General features: G+C 45.4%; 1 protein-coding gene across 2 annotated transcripts in view; it reads right to left on the bottom strand.

The window, feature by feature from the left end:
* The window catches only part of RBM28 (RNA binding motif protein 28), a 32,858-nt gene extending 14,651 nt beyond the window's left edge, over positions 1-18,207 (bottom strand). The window contains exons 1-11 of one of the 2 annotated variants that reach the window (XM_006896069.1): positions 18,090-18,207; positions 13,120-13,278; positions 12,488-12,582; positions 11,738-11,813; positions 10,984-11,076; positions 10,635-10,712; positions 9,657-9,858; positions 9,244-9,377; positions 7,786-7,861; positions 5,237-5,346; positions 169-242 (exon numbers count right to left, since the gene is read on the bottom strand). In XM_006896069.1, the coding sequence (XP_006896131.1) occupies positions 169-242; positions 5,237-5,346; positions 7,786-7,861; positions 9,244-9,377; positions 9,657-9,858; positions 10,635-10,712; positions 10,984-11,076; positions 11,738-11,813; positions 12,488-12,582; positions 13,120-13,278; positions 18,090-18,207 (1,215 nt within the window). The remainder of the gene's footprint in view (positions 1-168; positions 243-5,236; positions 5,347-7,785; positions 7,862-9,243; positions 9,378-9,656; positions 9,859-10,634; positions 10,713-10,983; positions 11,077-11,737; positions 11,814-12,487; positions 12,583-13,119; positions 13,279-18,089) is intronic. The other variant, XM_006896070.1, reaches the window with a different exon arrangement.
* Positions 18,208-20,767: the final 2,560 nt, after the last annotated feature.

Below are 20,767 nucleotides of genomic sequence, written 5' to 3'. Positions count from 1 at the left end.
GCAGGTACAGCACTTAGTGCCTAACACGCTGCACGTGCTTGGTAAGCGTTAGCTGTGGTCGTATTATCCTAACTGGGAATAACAGTAATATTACGACTCTGTATAAACATCAGATGCTGCCTCTCGGAGCCATTGTCACTTAAAGTGCAGGCTAAACGTCTTCCTTACCTCAGTCTCTGGAGAAGCAGCTGCCAGGCATTTCTGAGCAGCTTCCTGAGTCAGGAACTGGGCAAACGCACAACCTGCAGAGAGAGTCCAAAACACGCTGTTTGGTTCCCATGTAAGACACCCATGGGCACGTTCACACATATTATAAGCGGTGTGCAAAGGAAGCGAATGTAAACCACACGTGCCATTTGTATAAAAATATGGCAAGTGAGATCCCAGCCTCCCCTGGCCCACCGGGAAGCCAAAGACAACATTACAGGTGGTGGCTGCCTGCCACAGAGTGCAGCAAGAGGCCCCTTCTATTCAGACAAGGGGCTCTGCTATTGGGCTACTAAATAAAAGGTCTGCAGTTCAAATCCACCAGCTGTTCTGCTTGAGACGCAGGGGCAGTCTCTTAGCATAAAGATTTACAACCTCAGAAACCTGATGGAGGGGTCACTATGAGTCGGAAGCGACTTGACAGCAGTGGCTTTGATGTCCTGGTTAGATGCTGCAGGCACTAGACCAGGGATCAAAGTCAAGGGCAATACCACACCTACTCTCGGTGAAGCTGCTTTATTTCCTTAATCTGCTGCAGTGCGTCTGAGACCTTCAGTCCCCCCATCTATTATGGATTAAATCTTGTCTGCCTCTCCAAAACAGTGCTCTAACTCCTACCATAACTGTGGCTCTAATCTCATTTGGGAATGGGTTTTCTTTGTTTTGTTAATGAAACAGGATTAGTGTAGGGTAGGCCTTAAATCAATCAGTAATATAAAAGGGAAGATTAAGCAAGCAGCAAGCAATCCAAGATGGGAGAAGATATGACTCCAACACACATGAAGATTTCAAGCAGAAAAGACCTCTCTCCAGAGCCAAAGAAGAGAGAAAGCCTGGCCCTAGATGTCCTGAATGGGACTGCCAGCCTCCTGAACACAAAAATAAATTTCTAATCATTAAAGCCATGCATTGTGCTATATTTCTGATAAAGCAACACTAGACTACTAAGATACTGTCTCTTTCCCTAACAAAAAGTTACAGGAAATGATAGGGCGGTCACAGCCTCACATTTAATGCTGTGTCATTTACTGACAGCCTTTGGGAGACTGAAAATGGGGAGGAACCACACAGACCTCATTAGACCTCACTGTCATCATGGTCACTGGGGAGGCATAAGGGGGGCGGCGCTGCCTCTCCAGGTGACGTCGCTGGCTTCTGTCACAGCAGCACAGCAGGATCAGAGGTTGGAAGCTCAGGATTCCATGCTCTAGAATCCCCAAGTCTCATCTCTGGAGGCACGCTGCCGGGACAAGAAAGCTGTCCTAACTCTGCCACAGAGATAAAGCATTTTAAGCAAATAAGTATATGCTACCTTATTTTAAAACAACGCACTTGTTATGTGTCAGAGAGTTGGACAATGACTAAGGAGGATAGAAGAAGAATTGATGCCTTTGAGCTGTGGTGCTGGAGAAGAGTATTGAGAATACCATGGACTGCTAGGAAAACAAACGGATTCATCCTGGAAAGGGTTAAACCGGGTGGCTCCTTGGAGGCAAGGATTCTGAGGCTCCGTCTAACTTACTTTGGACATGTTGTGAGGAGAGACCGGTCCTTGGAGAGGGGACATCATGCTTGGTAGAGTAGAGGGACAGCGCAGGAGGCGAAGGCCCTCTATGAGGTGGATTGATTCAGTGACTGGGGTAATCGGAATGGGTGTGTCGGAGACAGTGCGATTGGCACAGGACAGAGCAGAGTTTAGAGCTGTTGTACATAGGGTCGCTATGAGTCGCAAGCGACTCGACGGCACATAACAACAACAACAACATATGCCACCTAAGATGCATCTATTGGCTTCTTCCTATCTGGAAAAAAAGATAAAAGAGAAAAAAAAATCAAGCCTCAAGAAACAACTAGTCCACAAGACTAACAGGTTACAGGAACCCCAAGTCCACTTCCTGGGCACCTGGGGAACAAGTGGGGCTCAGCCACCACTGCCCACTGACTGAGACCACAGAAGGTCCTGGGCAGTAGGGAAGAGAAACGGAGAAAAAAAAAAATTAAAAACCGTAAGAAAAAAAAGACTTACTGCTCTGGCCAAAACCGTGGAAGTCTTAAACTAAGGCTTCAAACTGGACACTAAGCCCATCTCATCCTTGGGCAAACACCACAGGCCTATAGAAGGTGTGCTGACCCTCACAGGGAAGAGACAGTCAACCTGACGAGACCAACAGGGCAGCACCTGCCCCTAAACAAAGCGTGGAAGGCAGGAGCAGGAAGGCTAACGACCACAGGAGGCTGGGGGTGAAGAGAAGGCGCCGGAAAGTGGGAAAACACTATTACACCGAGGGAATCGTAAATGACGTCAAGGAACAAAATGGATATAAACTGATGATTGGAAAACAAAATGGGTCTTTAAACTTTTACCTAAACTCAAAAACAAATTCATTACCGCCAAGTTGATTCTGACTCACAGAAACCCTTAACTAGAAGTTGCCTGTCTCTTCCTCAAGAAGTGGCTGGTGGATTCAAACAACCAGAGACACAGCATGTTCTGCCACCAGAGTAAGACAAGAAAAACTCCTCAAGTCTATTTAATAAGACTTCAAATTAAGAAAAAGCCGTTCCCTGTGTTACTAACTTCTCTTTCTTGTTGTCGATGGTGTTAAGTACCGTCGAGTTGGAACCGACCCGTGGCTGACCTTCCAGCGGGTTTTCTGTGGCAGTAAATTGCACGGGAGGAGAGAGCCCACCTTTCACCCATGGAGCAGTGGGTTCAAATCTCATGTCTACAGGTCAGCACCGTAATTCTTACCACTAAGAAACCAGCACTCCCTAATATCTCTTTACACTCTCTGGTGGCCTAATGGGTAGGGAGCTGCACTGCTAGCCCAAATGTAAGCAGTTCAAATCTACCAGCTACCATTCAGAAGAAAGATGGGCAATCTCTTCCTGTGCGATTTACAGCCTCTGAAAACTCTCTGGAGGGTCAGCTATGAGTAGATATGGACTCGACAGCAATGTGTTTGCATTTTAGAGGGGTTTTATTTCCTAGAACTACAAGAGGGCTCCTTGGAGGCAAGGCTGATGAAGCTTCATCTCATGTATTTCGGGCATGTTGCTAGGAGAGGCTATTCCTTAGAAAAGGGGCATCATGCTTGGAAAGGTAGAGGGTCAGCAAAGAGGGAGATCCTCAATGAGACTGACTGACACAGTGACCACAGCAGTGGGTTCAAGTGTGTCACAGCTAGTGAGGATGGCCCAGGACAGGACAGGACAGGGGTCAGGGCAGCAGTCAGAGCTGTTGTTAGAGGCTTGCTATGAGTCAAGCTTGACTCGATGGCCCCTAACCCCACCACCACCACCATCATCATCATCATCATCATCACCACCACCACCAAGGCACTGCCCTTAGTGATGAATGAAATGGCATAAACTAACAGAAAGGACACGCGGGCAGGCCACACCATGGTCAGCCCCTTGGTAGCCATCCTTCCTCCTCAGACAGGCCCAAGTGCTCCCATGTCCACATCTCCCTGTCTTCTGCTCACAGCTCTGTCACAGCCCCAGTCAGGAGGCATCTTCCCAAAACAGACTGATGCCTCAGGAAGAAGGACCATGCTTCTTGGCTGTTTCTGTATCCCTAGCAACTGCCTCAGGCCTGGCATAAACTCAGCAGGAAGAAAGGCAAACAGGACAAAATGCTTCTAACAGGTCAGATGGACTATATACCTAAGACAGAGAAAGCAGGCTCTTCTCTTGAACGAATAAAATACCACTGGAATTTCCCGGGTCAGGGCTGGGTACACTCTGAGCATTTCCCTAAAAGTCTGCAGATGACATTTAGCTCTTCCAGGCAGTGAAATGGCACCGTGACAGGGAGAATCTGGAGGAGGAGCCCAAGGCTGTGTGAGTAGGCAGGAAAAGTGTCAGAAAAATTTCATGTGAGCCAGGGAAAGACAATGCATTACGAAAAGATAATTAAAACTCTGCTTATTAAGATCATTAACTCTCAGCTAACATTAAGAGATCAAGAATGAGATACTGCAACCCCATCAACCCGTTATTACCACAGAACTCAATAAGGGACCAAAAAAATCCCTGCAAGTGTTGACAGAGCACAGCAAGAGACGGCCAGTACCTGGAGAGTCTATTCAAGTCATTTTTAGAAAAGCATAATGAAAATGGAGACCATCCAAGAAGCTAGAGCGAGGGCACCTTGGTGGTCACACTAGTTGAAGCTCTCGGTTAGGGTGAGAAACGGAAGCCGTGGCTGGATGCTGGGCAGCACCCTCCAGCAGGTCTGTGGCCCAGCTGGATTAGACCCCTCCTCACCTGGAAGCAGCACTGTGCTCTTCCCATCACACCACTTTGTTTATATTTTGTTGACTGAAGTAAAAAAAAATTAAAAAAAAAAAATAGAAAAAATCAACCTCCACAAATGGAAAAGCAGCTTTAGAATGGGGGTTGTTAACCCACAGACAGGTTCGAGAGACCTCATTAACCCCCTAAAGTGGCATTTTTCTAGGGAAAGAGTTTGCAGCTTTTGCTGGATCTCAAGGCATCAAGATCAGAAAAGTTAAGGACTCGTTGCTTTAAGAGAACACCACCACCGTCAATGGGGTCAGACTATGAATGGGCTGAAAGATATTTACCTACTAGAGGCAAGTTCCAAAGAGCGAGCCTTGAGAAAGGGGACAGGCTGCGCCTTACTCTTCTTTGACTCCCCCCACGGCAGCAAAGTGTCTGTCAGCTTCCATCACTAACAAAAGCCACTCAGAAAGATGCCAGTAATTTCAAGCAACATGGAATGATTAATACCCAAGAGATGCTATCACATTTGCAATCCAAAGGAGAACAACAAATGGAATTCATTACCCTAAAGTAAATAAGCAAGGGCTTACAGAGCTTAGACAAAATGAGGGCTGGCAGTGCCGCTGCAGATGCTGAGTTTGGCACCGGGAAGACAACCTCAGAATGTCCTTGGTGCTTCTACAGAACCTAGAAGCCTGGCTGGACGGACACGGAACGCACACGTGGGACCCAGTCACACCCTTATCCATTCAGGGCCTGACCAGTCGACAGCCAATACCTTTGGAGTGCTCGGTGTCTGGATGCAAGACAATGCGAACATATTTGAGATCCCCGAATTGCTGGAGAAGCTCCCCAAGATCTTCTTCTTCTGAGTCAAAGGACAGGTTTCTGTGGAAGACAACCAGAAGGTCACAAGAAAGGGCAACGTTAAAAAGTGCAATCCTGCTTCTGACAGGAGAGAGTCAGGCAGGATGGCTCCGTCCTCAGGGTTAACACCAGGCTCAGGGCTGGCGCCCCGGCTCAGGCCTCTGCTGCATGCATCCGCACCACAGCCACATGGGAATGACCGTCCTTCGTCAACCGGTCTCTGAAACCTAACGAAGTGACCAAAAGTCATGAATATAAATTCACTTCAAAAGAAGTTGTTGATATAAATTCCCTTCTGAAGGAAACTTCCGGAATAGTGTCCTAGATCTTGCCCTGAGTAGGGTTACATGGGTATACAACGGAAAATGCTGCTACGCTCTGCATGTAATGTACATTACAGAAAATGTACTTTAAAAGGGCCATCTCCCACCGCCACCACAGAGAGAAGAGCCGCAAGCTCCGGAGGGGGGGGTCCCAGACCTGCTCAGTCTCTTCCTCAACATCATTCTTCAACAGTTCCACTATTCATCCAACAAACACTCCTTTTCATTTAAACTGGCCAAAATCAGTTTCTTTTACAACCAAAAGGGAGCTCTGGTGGCTTGTTGGTAAGTAATTGTGCCATTGATGCACAAGTATGCAGTGTGAATCCACTAGCTGCTCTAGGGAGAAGGACAGGCAATCTCCTCCCATGGGATTTAATGCCTCGGAAAACCTGCTGGAGGCTCACCTCTGGGTCACTTCCGACTCAGTGGTACACACCACCACCACCACCACAACAAAAGACCAAGGTTTGCGAGCAGAGCCACGCCTGGGTGTCTGTCTCGCCCTCTCTCTGAAGATTAACCATTTTCTCCTCTGTTACTCTGAAACCCACAGCCAAAATTCAGTAGAAGTCAGTGAATCCTTCAAAATAAAAACTCAAGAGGCAAACATGAGAAAATTTACTAAGTACAAAAAAGAAAACCACATATTTCTCCGAAAAAGATTAGGAAATACTAGGAGATTTTGTTCTTCTAAATTTCAACACAGGGTCAAAATTGTGTCTTTTCCCAGCTGTGGACAACCTTCCAAGAGTAAGAAAACTCTCTAATGTATAACTACACTTTTTTATTCTGCTGATAACCCCATAAATGTTTCTACCTCACAGAGTAACCCAGAGAGAAAAGGTTTTCTGAAATTAGATCCCCCAGAACTGCATTCAAGGTCCTAACTTGCCTTATCATGTACAGAGACTTTCCTCTTGGACCTCTTTATTTTCCTATGTTCTTTCTCAGTATAAAGATGTATCAAGGATGGCATCCTTGGTACGCAGGTCACAGGTTTCTGGGTATGATGTTTTTTCTATTAGATAAAATTCCCTACAAATACAAATTCATTTATATGGTAATTGAAAATAACACTGTAAAAAAAAAGATAAGGGAAAGAAGTACTATTGAAAAAACAGGCTATACACAGCACAGAGAGAGTCTAAACCTGTCCTGGGAAATATTTATGATGTGGGCCTATGTGCAGGTGTTTGCAGAACAGTGATTAAGAGGCATTTTATTCTATTTATTTAGTTACTCTATTTTTTTGTTGCTAAGTGCTGCTGAGTTGGAACCAACCCACAGCTGACCCTCCAGTGGTCAAAGGCAGTAAATCACACAGGAAGAGACTGCTCATCCTTCTTCCACAGAGCAGCTGGTGAATTCGAACCATGTGCCTTTGGGATTGCAGTGCACCTTCTTAACACGAGGTCACCAGAGTTTCCTATTTTGTCCATATGCAAATTTATTCTCTAATTTTTACTTAGTGAAAATTACTTGCATGATAAACTGATTTTACCTTGAAAGAGGATCAAGCATAAACCTCTAAAGTAAGACCCACATGGCCCCAGCACATTGGTCTACTCTTGTTCTTGAGAACGGAGACACAGGCAGGCACACGTGGGGTGGAGTGACAAGCTCCTGACAGGCTGAAATTGCCACCCTCTGGAAGTCAGGGGAACTAATGAAGCAATGGCAGCGGGAAGCCAACCTCCACCCCAGCTCCACCATTCTCCTGGAAACAGACAGGATGAATTACTTCCTTCTGAACACTCTAAGAAGGAAGGTAAGTATGTTAAGCATGAAAAGAGAACCTGTCTGGGACAAACAGTATCATCTCCCAGCATACCCCTAAAAGGAAGGCCAGAAGTTAAGTGTCTTGTGGCTGAAGGATCGATTTGTACCAAATGATGTCACCCAATTCCAAGGAATGGCATCTGGACGAGAACACGATGTCCAGGCTTTTGCTAATATCCTCCTGGTTACACTTGTGAATTGCCCACTTTTCTCATGGCTTTGGAATGTTCCTGAGTTCATGGTCTTAGAAGCATCTAACTTGCTGGCCTAGGCCACAAGATTAATGCCAAAAAAAGAGAGAGAAGGAATTTTTGTAGACAACACAAGTAACAGTTCTCCTAGTTGAAAAACATACCTGATAAAAACAGTTTTCCCTTCATTCACGTCAGAGGCTAATTTCTTCTTTTTCCTTTTCTTGGAGATGTGTGTATCTAAAGAAAAAAGAAAAACAACAAACTGAAAAAAGAAGAAATAATGCAAGCCACATGACAAAGGATAAACTTCTCAAAGTTCTAAAGATCTTATTTAAATCAATTTTGAAAATTTAATGGACGAAGGATATACAACTAAACAAGAGAGACTCCAGCTCACGCATAATTAAAGAAAAGCACAGAACAAGAAATAGAGACTACTTTTCACCAAAAGATTGACAAAACCTATAAAGGCAGATGGAAGTCAACGTGGCAAAAGTGTAGGAAAAAGATACTCCGACTCATTGCTGCAAGAGCATAAACTTTCTAAAAGAGAATCTAAAACACGTGGACTCTTGGAGGGGAAAATCAAAACATTTCAACATTCATGGAGATAGAGCATTTGAATTCCTGCATGTGTGTGCTTGCTAATATATATATATAAGACTGTTAACACGGGTTGTCTCTGTGGAGGGGACTAGCGGGTATGAAGATTTGCAAGAAAGGAAGACTTGCTTCTTTTTAAGAAACGTGCCTATATCACCACAGAAACTTTCGGGTAGGAAACAAATGCAACCCAGTTCCTCAGTAGGTTGCTGGGGGACTGGTAAGGAATTCTTCCTTTCCATACACGTTGTACACGTCCACACTGTGTTTATCACTACTGTTAGCTTTCACTCATCATCTGTATTAGTCCTACAACTTTAAGTACAACAGTGTTAAAGAGATAACTATGCCGGGGCCATGGTCCCTTCAGCATAAAAGCTTTCAGCTCTAAGGTGCGTATCATTTCCCCCTCACAGCAAGAGTTCATGTCCTCAAATTTCTTATATGCCAATCTTACAAAAATGAAAGGAGCTACTAACCTGATTGTTTAGTAAAAATTTCCACACAAATGAAAAGGCCAGTGATCGGCCATTCCTCTTTCTGCCATGGCCTGCCTTTCTCAATCAGCGAGTGAGGTTCATTCATGACAGACTCAATAAAGGTAACAACAGGAACTGGCTACAGCCCTATACAAAACATCCCATAGGTCTTTTATCCCATCTCAACTGGGAAAAAATATTTAAAATCCACTTTGCTGTTAAAGATGCACTATCCTGTGTATCTAGATCTTTATTCAAAGTGGAAAAGTCACAAAGAGAAGTGGTTCAGCACTTTGACTAGGCTTCAAATTCCCTAAAAATCCCTCCAAAGCTATTCTAAATTCATTTTTAAAACCAGTAACAACAAAGCCCTTTAGAAGAAAGGAAAGATTTCATCTTCAGCATTAAAACATAAATATGAAAAAAAATTTAAAAAAAAACCCAACATAAATATGATAGAACATTTCAGGTTCCTGTGTAAAAGAGGCTTGCATGAAAAGGGGGCCCATGTCTGAAGTCATGAAGTTCCCAGCGAACCTTCCTCCTCCTGCTCTCCAGCGTCCATGTCACTCTGGGCCAGCTCTTCATCATCGTCTCTTGACTCCAGGTCACTGTCCTCGTCGGACGGCTCCTCGTCACTGCTCTCTGCAGCCGCTGCTCTCTTGACCCCTCTGGAACGACACAGCTCACAACTAAAGACCTGGGCTGGCAGAGGCGCCGAGCCAACTGTCCTACAGTTACTTTTGCATAAAAGACACACACTTTCTCTGGTTTTTCTAGAACTGTGAAATGCTTCCCGTGCCAGCTTCCTGGGAGCACTATGACGTTATATGCGTGTGCACAAAATTACAGTACAAGTGCCCCTGCTGCACTGACAGGAAAAAGGGGGGCCCATTTCCGTCTAAGAGATCACCTTTCCTTATCGCTTCCGAACACGCTGAGCGGCTCACCTCTTCTGAATCGGCATCGGCTTCGCCAGCTTTGATTTTTCTTTCTCCTCTTCCTCAACACTGTCATCATCTTCACTTTCTTCACTGTCACTGGCCTCCTCATCTCCATCATCATCATCGTCATCATCGCCCTCACCCGCGTCGGCCCTGCCATTCTCTTTACCTGATCCCTGCTGTTTAGGATCAGGGCTCTTCCCCTCACCTAAAGGTGGAGGCAAAAAAAAGTTAAGAATTCTCCGTGCATCCAAAATAAGGTGATTTTTAACAAGAGAAACTAACATCTCAAAGTTCCTAGCTCCCCAGACTTTAGAGAATCTCACAAATTTTTTCAAAGCAAAAAATAAAAGAACAAAGCTGCCCCTCACTCAGATCCCTCTGGAGTCTGCCTCACTCGTGGGCAGCCCGAAGGTCAGTCTGGCTCAGAAGGAAGCAGCAGCCCCGGAGCCTTCGCCAGCAGAACGGAGTGTAGGCCAGGGCCAGCATGATGCTCTCACCAGGGTCCAGCCATGATCTTTCCTCTCAGCAAGGCGACCTCTGAGAGCCTGGCAACTCGAAGGCCAAATGGTTTCTAAACGAAACTCGAGTTTTACATTTCCTTCCCTCTACAGTTACATCACCTCCTGTTATGAAAACGCAGGAAAAGCCAGGACGTTTTGAAACAATGCACTCAGATCCCACTCCTCAGCACGCCCACGCCCGGGAGCGAGTTTAGACTCTCAAGATGCCACAGCTGGGCCCAGAGACCTCAGAGTTTCCTATAAGCTTTGATGAGCGTCTCTGGGATCATTTCTGAGTCAACAAAAACGCTGTTTCCTTTACCCTTACGTCTCTCGTTGGGTTAATCTTGTGACTTTGACATCTCTGGTTCAGTATCCTCACTCTGACAAGCGGGTTCCCTTACACCTCTGTCACAGACACAGAGCTGAATCCACACGCGCACCCCAGAACCCAGGACCTCCTACCCACACCACAGCCTACCTGAGACAGAGGCCGGGGCGCCCTGAGAGTCTTTATACTTATCCTTCGCCACAGCCCAATCCACAGCCACCGTCCGCCCTGTCAGACAGAAAGGGGTCTCAGAACGGCTCTACTCTCGCAGCATTTTTATCTCCTAGCCACCAGATACAGTAACACAGAATCATCTCGAAGAAGGGGATAGGTTCTTCCCTGAGACCAAGTACAGGAATATTTTACCACAGCAGCGAGACTCTTTCTCAACAGTGTAAAACAGTGCACACCTTTTGAAAATGCAGAAAGTGGGTCACTGTGCCAGTTTACCCAAACGCCAGAAAGACCGAGGCCAATAACTTGAGCAGAGAAAGCTTACCCTTTATCTCTTTCATGTTCATGCCTTTGAGAGCTTTTCCTGCTTCCAGGAGGTTCTTGAACTGAACAAAAGCAAAGCCACGCATCTTTCCATCTGTGTGCAGATGTGCGTACAAAGAAGTTAGTCAGCAGGTGGGGCGCCAACAGAAACCTCAGACTTCTAAGGAAATGACAGTTACTCAAGTGGTAAAATGGCCTGGATCCTGCCAACCAACCAGCTCTTCCCTGAAACAATAGCCTAAGTTCTCCTGCTGAGTACATCTGATTCAGGTCTGGGGAGAGGAATGCATTACCTCAAACTGCAATCAGTCTTTTAATACTACTTCTGATCTAACTACAACCCCCACTGGGGAATAAGCACCATTATTTGTGTTTTTATTACTTGTCAGAAACTGTCAGATACTTTGTATATATCATATCATCCCGGGCTCATAAGGAGAGCAATATAGGCCTTGAATTTCTATTCCAAATGGTGTTTCATTCAAGGGTAATAAAAACGTTAAAAAATCTTCTTCTCCTCCATTTATTCTCTTTAGCCTAACACACTAGAGTGACTGGAGTAATTGGGGTAGGTGTGTCAGAGACAGTAAGATTGGCACAGAATAGAGCAGGGTTTAGGGCTGTTGTACATAGGGTCACTATGAGTTGCAGGTAACTTGATGGAACACAACAACAACAACAACAACAGTGGTGATTTCAAGGGTAATATGGGAAAAGACATGTTAAATAATCTTCATGTAATCTAGACCAAGTACCTGGCTTCCTAGGAATGTTTACTTCTAGGACTGTTCCAAATTGACCAAACGTTGTCTTCAAGTCATCTTCTGAACACTGCAGTCAAAAGTGAATAAAGGAGAGATAAAATTACAAGTCTACAACACAAAACATCTACTAAGTCAGCTCGTTAGGAAGAGTCTATATACTTTCACTGAAATTGTTTTATTTCTGAAATTGGGACACCAAACATTTCTAGACAAAAGACATCTTACTCTGTAACTAAGAGGCAAAAAAAACCAAAACAGAAGTCAGGGAATTTTTTCTCAGAAAGTACCTTCAAAACAAATGCACCTTTACAACTGATGTCCTAATAGTCCTGGTTACCGGGCTACATTTTCTGAATTCCACATGGCTAATGTTTGTGTCCTTAGAAATTCATCTCTCACCTACTCTGGGCATGTCAGCAGTAGGGCTAGGCCCTGGAAACACACAACATATTTGGAAAAACAGAGGCTCAGAAGGAGAAGGCCCTCAGGAGGTGGACTCTTACAGTGACTACAACACGGCTAAGTTTACACACGGTACAAACTGTGAGGGCGGCGTGGGCTCTGCAGGGCTTCATTTGGTTGTGCATGAGCTGGAACTGACTCACGACACTTAACATAACAACAAGGTCCGTGCCCAGAACAAACAAAGCCCAACTATGTCACCCTCATGAGGAGATGCACCAGAGAGCATGGGGCAGCTCCAAGAGCCTTCAGAACAGATGGCTTTCTTGAGCCACTTACCTTAAAGCTCAGGTTCCGAATAATTAATCTGGCTTTCTTATCTGCCACTTTGGCTTTTTTAGGCTCCAGTGTCTTCTTTGGGGCCTCTGAATTTTCTAAAAGCAAATAATAAACAAGAAGCAATGGAGTAAGTTTATGTTCCAAATCCACCACCTGAGGCCCAAAGCTTCAGAGGCAAAATGCTACCAGCTCTAGGCGGCACTTACCACAGGGACAGGTGTGTACCCCAAAAAGTACAACTTTAATCTAGTGTGCCTGGAGCACCAGTTTTCAGACTTACACAGTAAGCAAAGGATTGTTGTTGTTGGGTACCATCAAGTTGGAATCGACTCATAGCTGGTGGGTTTTCGGAGACAGTTAACCACATGGGAGGAGACTGCCCATCTTTCTCCCACAGAGCAGCTGGTGGATTTGAACCATGGGCCTTTGGGATTGTAGCACAGTTTCTTACCATAAGGCCACCAGAGCTCCCAAAGAGAGAATTAAGTAATTAAACACACCAAATGATTTAAGACAACAAAATGGACTTCAGGCCACCTCGAATTCTAGCAGCTGAGGTCAACACCCCTCTTCCATCACCACACCACTGATCTTCACCATGGGGGTAACCCCTTCAGTTTCCAGATACTCACCATTTTTCCCCTTGTCCTTAGCCTTGTTCTTTAGTCTTTTCTTGGCGACAGTCACACTGATCTTGCTGCCTCCAAAGGTGGTAATCTCCTTGAGGGCCCTCTGAATGTCTTCCGGCATCGAAAAGGTGACATAGCCAAAGCCACGGCATGTCTTACTCCCTGGAACGGTGTGGGAAGAAGGACATGGGGAGGAGAGATGGTAGTTAGCCAAAGGCCTCACAGCAGTAAATGCTCAAAGCTTACACCAGCAGAGGGAGCAGTGGATTCTGTTAATTCCCAGGGATGGACCTCCAGTGCAGTTACCACCTTCAGTGGAGATTTGCATGCAGCTAGCAGCCTTCACTGGTTTCAGTGGCCCTTCTCAAGAAGTAGGCAGACCAGGAAGAAAGGCCTGGTGAGCTACCTCTGAAAAACCAAGGTGTGAACACCCTGTAGATCACAGCCATCTGACTCAAGGGCAGCTAAAACAGTAGAAGATACACTGCAGACCACCTGTAAACCAGCTGGCTAGCAATCTCAGGAAGGAAAGAAGCAAGGTTGCCATCAAAGACCCCTTCCTCCCTTTGCTTAGAAACTGCTGACTTCCTCAATCTCCCATCCTGTGTCCCTGCTGTTGGCTCCTGTCTCTTCTTTGCTGACAACGTCAAGAACACAGAGGATCCACAACATACATGAGACCCCCAAAGAACTCAACATTGTCACTAACAGGTAGGAAAGACAAGTAGACTTATCTTTGCATTCTTCTCAAACTCATCTCCTTCGAGTCAACACCAACTAATAGCTGACCCTCTGCAGGTTTTCAAGAGGCTGTAAACTGCATGGGAGGAGACTGCTCATCTTCTCCCAGAATGGCCAGAGACGCACTGCCTTGAGGTCAGAAGCACAGCTCCCTAAAGACTTACCCCACCAGAGATCCCCAAGAGAAGTACATTGTTATGTACTATCAAATCAGAACCTATTCATAGCCGACCCTCAATGAGTTTTCAGAAGCAGTTTAATCACATGAGAGGTGGACTAGAACCGCATGCCTTTGGGTTGGCAGTGCAACTCCTTGCCACGAAACCACGAGAAGCATCAAAATTAAGATGTAATATGGCACCTACCCATAGGAAACACATGAGGCCTTGATCAAAGGGCCATGAACAAGAAACACTGTTCAGGACCTTGAGTATTCTATGACTTATTACTGACATATCATCAAATTGATTCCTCAAACTGCTGCAGTTTCCTAGGCCATAATCTTTTCAATAATGATTGTCTCAACCTTCTACCGAGCAGAGTGTGGGTTTGAACCACAGTCCTTTCAGTTACCAGTCAAGTACGTAATCACTGTGCCACCAACACTCCTTTGCTCCCAGGACCCACAAATACAATGCATTGATCCGGAGAAGAAATCAGGGACAAGCAGTTACAAACACCGACTTACTCACCTCTGCTCTTTTTTGGCATGCATTTCGAGTTTGACATTTTTTTGCAAAGTGAAATTTTAAGTAAGTTAATCATCAAAAAAGGAAAAGTACTGATTGGTAGTTTGCCTGCTACCCAAAGAAACTAAGCTCACTATGCTCAATTACCACTGACTCTGCTTTAGGGGCATGTGAGCCCTTTAACCCAGGACACTCGTCCAGGTAAACGGATTCAAACTGACTCCGGGCACCAGGAAAGCATACTATCTGGAAATAGGTTCCCCCGCAAAAGTCTGCCCACTCCTCTTTGAGAACAGAGCAACAATAAAAATCTGTATCCCTTTCAGTAGTATTAACATAAAAACAAACCAGCTGAAAAGGAGAAGGAATTCAATGTTCAACTAAAAGCATGAACTCACACCAAGTACCATGCATTCCATGTGTACACAAAGCCCCTTGATTTCCACTACTTGAATCCTCACAACCTGGAAAGTGATTCTCATCTTAAAAGAGTAGGTAAGTGACATGCCTGAGTTCACTGCTGACTGAGAACTAAGCTCACCAAATACAGCATCTCCGCTACAGCTTAACTATCTGGATAGCGAAACGGGGAATGTTTCTACTGGGGAATAAGAGCTATCGCGAAGGAGTTAGACTGAGCACACCAGTATAACGTTGCACACGGCCTTGATTCTCAGGCTCCAAAGCAGAATCCTCACTCAATGATCCTCCCTGGAACACAATCACCTGGCATGTACTTAAAAAAAATGTTTCTTAAACTGGTTTGACCAGAGCCCACCAAAAGAAAGGAAATTTATATTAAATTTCCGTACACATATATATTCTCGTTGTTATTGTGCACTGTCAAGGTGGAACGAATCACAGCTGACCCTCCAGCAGGTTTTACAGGCTTTATCAAACAGGAAGAGAATGACTACCCATCTTTCTCTCTCAGAACAGCTGGTGGATTCGAACTGCAGACCTTGGGGTTGACATCCCAACTTCTTACCCAGAGGCAACCAGAGCCCCCTCATATTCTCTATAGAATGTGGAAATGAAAATTTTGCAAATACTCACCTCTCACCATACATGAGCGTATTCCTTTTATTTCAATCTAGCTCGTTTTAAAACAAATTCTAGTCATGTCCCATCATGTCACCCGAATGGGCAACGACTAGCAGTATAAGAAGTACTGTCATAGGAATCTACTTAAAATGACAACATAATCAGGCAGGTGTCATGGCTTGTATAGCAATCCTGTAAGAGCCATGTTGACAGTCCTAAGTATAATCGCTTTTGCTAACAAATTAGAAGTTAAAGATGGGATGTGATTAGTCTGCTGGAGCCCTGGGAGCACAGTGTGAAGTGGTCAGCTGCTAAATGGAAGCTGGCTGTCTTCAGCCACCAGGTCCTCTGTGGTCGAAAGATGAGGAGTCGGCTTCCGTAGAGATTACGACCATGGAAACACCATGGGACAGTTCTTTCCTGTCCTACAGGGTCCTGAATCAGAAGCAACTCCAGTGGATTTGGTTTGGGGGGGTTAGTTAGCCTGTTTGCTCACATACTCGGACCCCAGGGGATGAGAGTCTAAGAGATTCCAGTTCACACCAGCTGTTCTGCTGAGCAGCAAAAAGCCACTCACACAGAGATGTTGGTGACGTGAGAGTCATGGATAGGATCTAGGGAGCCTCAGGTCTCCATCTTGGCTGCCCTTTCATAATCCATGGAAGAATGAATGGGGTTTTTTGGGTTTTGTTTTTTTTTTTATTGTATTATTTTTAGTGTACCGCCAAATCAGATCTGACTGGTACAGGAGGAGATTGCCCCTTCCTTCTCCAGCAGAGCATCTGGTGGATTTGAACCATGTACCTCTGGGATTGCAGTGCAGCGTCTTGCCACTAGGCCACCAGAGTTTTACAATCAAAACTCTTCCAATTCTTCCTCTTCTCTAACAGATGTCACCTCTGCCTCACAGTGTGCTGAGACCCTCACAGAATATGCAGTGCACAGGGGAAGCCTACACTTTCAAGTGGCTCAAGAAAAAAAAAAAAGAATCTTGGAGTCAAACCTGACTCCCTTTTATCCCTCATACCCCACATCTGATCCGCCTGCAAGTCCTCTCAGCTCCATCTTCAACAATATCTATATTCCAGACATTTTTAACAGCTCCATTGCTTTATCCAAGTCACCATGCTCTCACGTGGATGGCTGCAAAATCTAACTTCCTGCTTCTGTCAACAGCTATTCTCAGCATAACAGCCAGACGGGACCTTTTACAGTGTAAGCCAGATCATACCACTCTGTGCTCAAACGAAACCCCTCCAGTGGCATCCCAACCCAGAGAAAACACAGTCTTTGCAAAGGCTGAATAGTCCTCTTATCTGGTATCCTGTCCTCTCTGATGCTCCTCCTGGTAAAAGCCACATGCTCACTCTCACCACTTCACCCTGCCAGGTCACCTAATCTCAGTGGCAAGACTCTCACCACCTGCCCACCATCCCCTCACACACATACACAAATGCTTATTCCCACACTCCTTCCCTGACTTCTTTCTCCTTAGCAGTTATCACTATCATTGTGTACTGGCTGCCTTTCTCTAGTTTGAAAACATAAGAGCAATTAATTTTTTTCCCTTTGGTTTTGTTCACTACAACATCCCTAGGACCTAGACCACAGTGGGGCCTCAATTGTAGAAATAATAAATATACAAATGAACTGTTCTGGAGAGCAAATTCTAGTTGTAAAAACGTGAACTAAAGTTACTAAATGTCCCTAAGTCCTAGTTTCCTAGTTAGTAGAAGGAGCTTAAGAATCCCTACCCAATAGCCCATGTAAAAGTCAGCAATGTGCCTATCAAACGACTCTCAGTAAGTTTCACAAGCACTTCATAAAGGGAGCTATTATTAAGGTGTTCTGGGTGAAGAGTGCTGGTGGCACAGCGTTGCACTGTAAACTAAAAGGTCAGTGGTTCAAATCTATCAGCCACCAGCGAGAAAGTCTCCTCTCCGCTAAAGATTTACAAGCTCAGAAACTCGAAGGAAGGTCTCTATGACTCGACTCTACAGCAGTGGCTTTGGGGTTTACTGTCATTATAACCAAGTAAGATGCTCTGTGTAACAAAAAGCGCTTTAGAAACACGTTGGAATGCTGCGACTTCATAGACACATCTAAAGATCTGTCTAAAACAGGGCTAGTTTGAAAAGGAAAACTTAATTCCCAGGACCTTCTCTTAATCTAAAAACGAACTGCGGTCCAGTCGACTCCGATTCACTGCGACCCTGCAGGACAGACTAAAACAAGAACTAAGGGTTTCCAAGGCTGTAAACCTTTGTGGAATCAGCCAGCCATATATTTCATCTGCAAAGCAGCCGGTGGGCTCCAATCGCCAACCTTTTAGACAGAAGGCAAGCACAACCAGATGCCATCAGGGCTCCTCAATGTCCCCTTTTAAATGCAGTTAGGTAATTATATGTCTCCCTGAACGGGGGAAATGTCATCGCCTCCATCCTGCTTCCGGGAGACCCCAGCCCTGCTACCCTCGGCCGCCGCCCCGCCACCCCATACCTTTCTCAGTCACCACGAAGCACTGCTTCACCGGGCCCACCTGGCTGAACAGCTCTTCCAGCTGCTCGCTGCGGGCCGAGGGGGGAAGACGGCTCACGAACAGGGTCAGCCCCGCCATGAGGCTGAGAAGTCGGAGAGCTCGGGGACGCAGGCGACCAGGGACCCGCACGCGAGTCAATGCACGCGGGAATCACAGCAGCTTGCGGGCGCAACCGGAAGTGCTGTGTGCGTCGGCTAACAGGGTCCGGAGGAAAGTGTACGGGAATCGGAACAATCGTTCCGGAGTGAGAACCTAGGGCCGCAATAGGGGAGGAGTTCCTCAGACCCGGCCCAACCTCCAGTCCCAGCACCGCCCCCGTCTCCAAGGAGAAACTGCTTGGATTCTTCCCAACTTGCTTAAAGAGCTCACCTCCTAGATAGAACCAGTTCTCCACAGAGGAGGGAGGAGGGAAGTGGAAGGAGGGAAAAGGGAGGAGGGATGTGGGAGGAGGGAAGTAGGGGGAAGGAGGAGGAGGGTGGTGGGTTCCATCGAGAATAATTTATAGTGACCCTATGAACAACAGGATGTACTATCCTGTGCCCTCCTCACATGGCTGACACATTTGAAGCCAATGCTGAAGTCAATTTGAACCCAGTGTTGCAGTCACTGAGTCAGCCCATCTCTTTAACTGTCTTCCTTTCCTTCGCAGATCCTCTGCTTTTCTAAGCATCACACCACTTTCCAAGAAACAGCTTCTCCTAACAACATGCTCCAAGTGTGTGAGATGAAGCTTTGTCATCTTTGCCTCCAAGGAGCGTTCTAGCTACACTTTCTCCAAGATACAACTGTTTGTTCTTTTGGCAGTCCATAGGATGTTACTCTGCACCAACACCGCAGCTCAAAGGCATCAATTCTTCTCCCATTCCTTATTCATTCTCCAGCACTCACATGCATAGCAAGTAACTGGAAAGACCATTGCTTCAATCACGCACATCTTGGTCTTTGAACTGACATTATTGCTCTTCAGGACTTTGGAGAGATCCCTGGAAGCAAACTCCCCAACGCTATATGTCTCCTGATCTCCTGACTGCTGGTACCAAGGATGCTTATTGTGGATTCAAATAAGATTATATAATTGACAAGTTCTGTCTTTTCTCCAGTTAGCGTGATATTGCCTATTGGCCAAGTGCTGAAGATTTTTGTTCCCTTGATGTTAAGATGTGTTCCATATGGAAGGCTGTAGTCCTTTGTCTTCTGCAGCAAGCATTTCAAGTCTTGGCTTCACATTTGGTCAATTTCATACTGCAAAAGTTGGTAGACACCCTCAATTTCCTCATCTTTGGCTTCAGCTGTTAGTGTTTATATTTGAATAACAGCTGTATTAGCAAGTCTTCCTTGTATGTGGATGGATAGTATCCTATCACTCACAGCATTGTGCTTCATGGTAGATCCGGCAATGATCTTTTTAACTATGAATGTAATACCACTCTTCACCTTTTCATTCCCAGCATAGTAGATCATATGCTTGATTGTCTGATTCAAAGGGGCCAATTCCAGTCCATCTCAGTTCACTAATGAATAGCCTAGAATGTCTATCTTTATGCATTCCATTTCCTTTTATAACAACTTCTAGTTTTCCTATATTCATCCTTGATTTGACATTCTATGTTCCAATTATTAGTGGATGTTTGCAGCTGTTTTCCTCCCTTTTTTGTGACTTCCCAACTAAACTGTACCTCTAATACTATAGCTTCCTGTGTTACCTATGTTGTCCAAAGGGTTTTCAAAAGCCTGTTACCCAGAAACAGATGGCCAGCCCTCTTCCTAGTCTGTCTTAATCTGAGAGCTCTACTGAACCTGGTCCAACATGTGTGATGCTGCTGGCATTTGGAACATCAATGGCATGGTTTACAGCATCATCATGAATAGGAAAATCATGGGCAGGAAAGTTGTTTATTAGCAGACATTTAATCAAAGCTTTCCTTAGTATCTCCACAGATTCCTAAATTGAACCAATAGAACTGATGCATCACGTTATTATCTTGACTGTAGTCATTACAGAAGCAAATTGCTATTACTTTGGTCCACCGCTAGGTGGCGTCGAGCCAATAACCCCTAAGTTAATAGTTGCGCACAAACCACTTGCACTACCCAGGGACCCCAGTGACTGCATTTTCCAGAAATCACCAGGCCTTTCTCTCAGAGTGCCTCTCAGTGGACTTGAACTTCCAAACTCCCAGTTAGCAGCTAATTATCTTGACCATTTGCACCATCTAAGAACTCCAAGTCCGATTATGTGCACGGATAGCAGCCAGAACGTACATTATCATATGACATGTTGTTGTTATGTGCCGTCGAGTCGTTTGCGACTCATAGCAACCCCCTGTACAACAGCCCTAAACCCTGCTCTATGCTGTGCCAATCGCACTGCCCCGACACACCCATCGCGATTACCCCAAGTCACTGAATCAATCCACCTCATAGAGGGTCTTCCCCTCCTGCACCGTCCCTCCACTCTACCCAGCATGATCTCCCTCTCCAAAGACCTCTTTCTCCTTACAACATGTCCAAAGTATGTCAGACGAAGCCCCAGAATCCTTGCCTCCAAGGAGTAGCCTGGTTTAATCCTCTCTAGGATGAATCTGTTTGTTTTCTTGGCAGTCCATGGTACATTCATTACTCTTCTCCAGCACCACAG

This window comes from Elephantulus edwardii, unplaced genomic scaffold, assembly GCF_000299155.1.
Source record: "Elephantulus edwardii isolate Elephantulus edwardi_28Jun2011 unplaced genomic scaffold, EleEdw1.0 scaffold00181, whole genome shotgun sequence".
NCBI lineage: Eukaryota > Metazoa > Chordata > Mammalia > Macroscelidea > Macroscelididae > Elephantulus > Elephantulus edwardii.
Note: the sequence above shows the minus strand (reverse complement) of the source record. Positions and strands in the feature narration are given on the sequence as shown.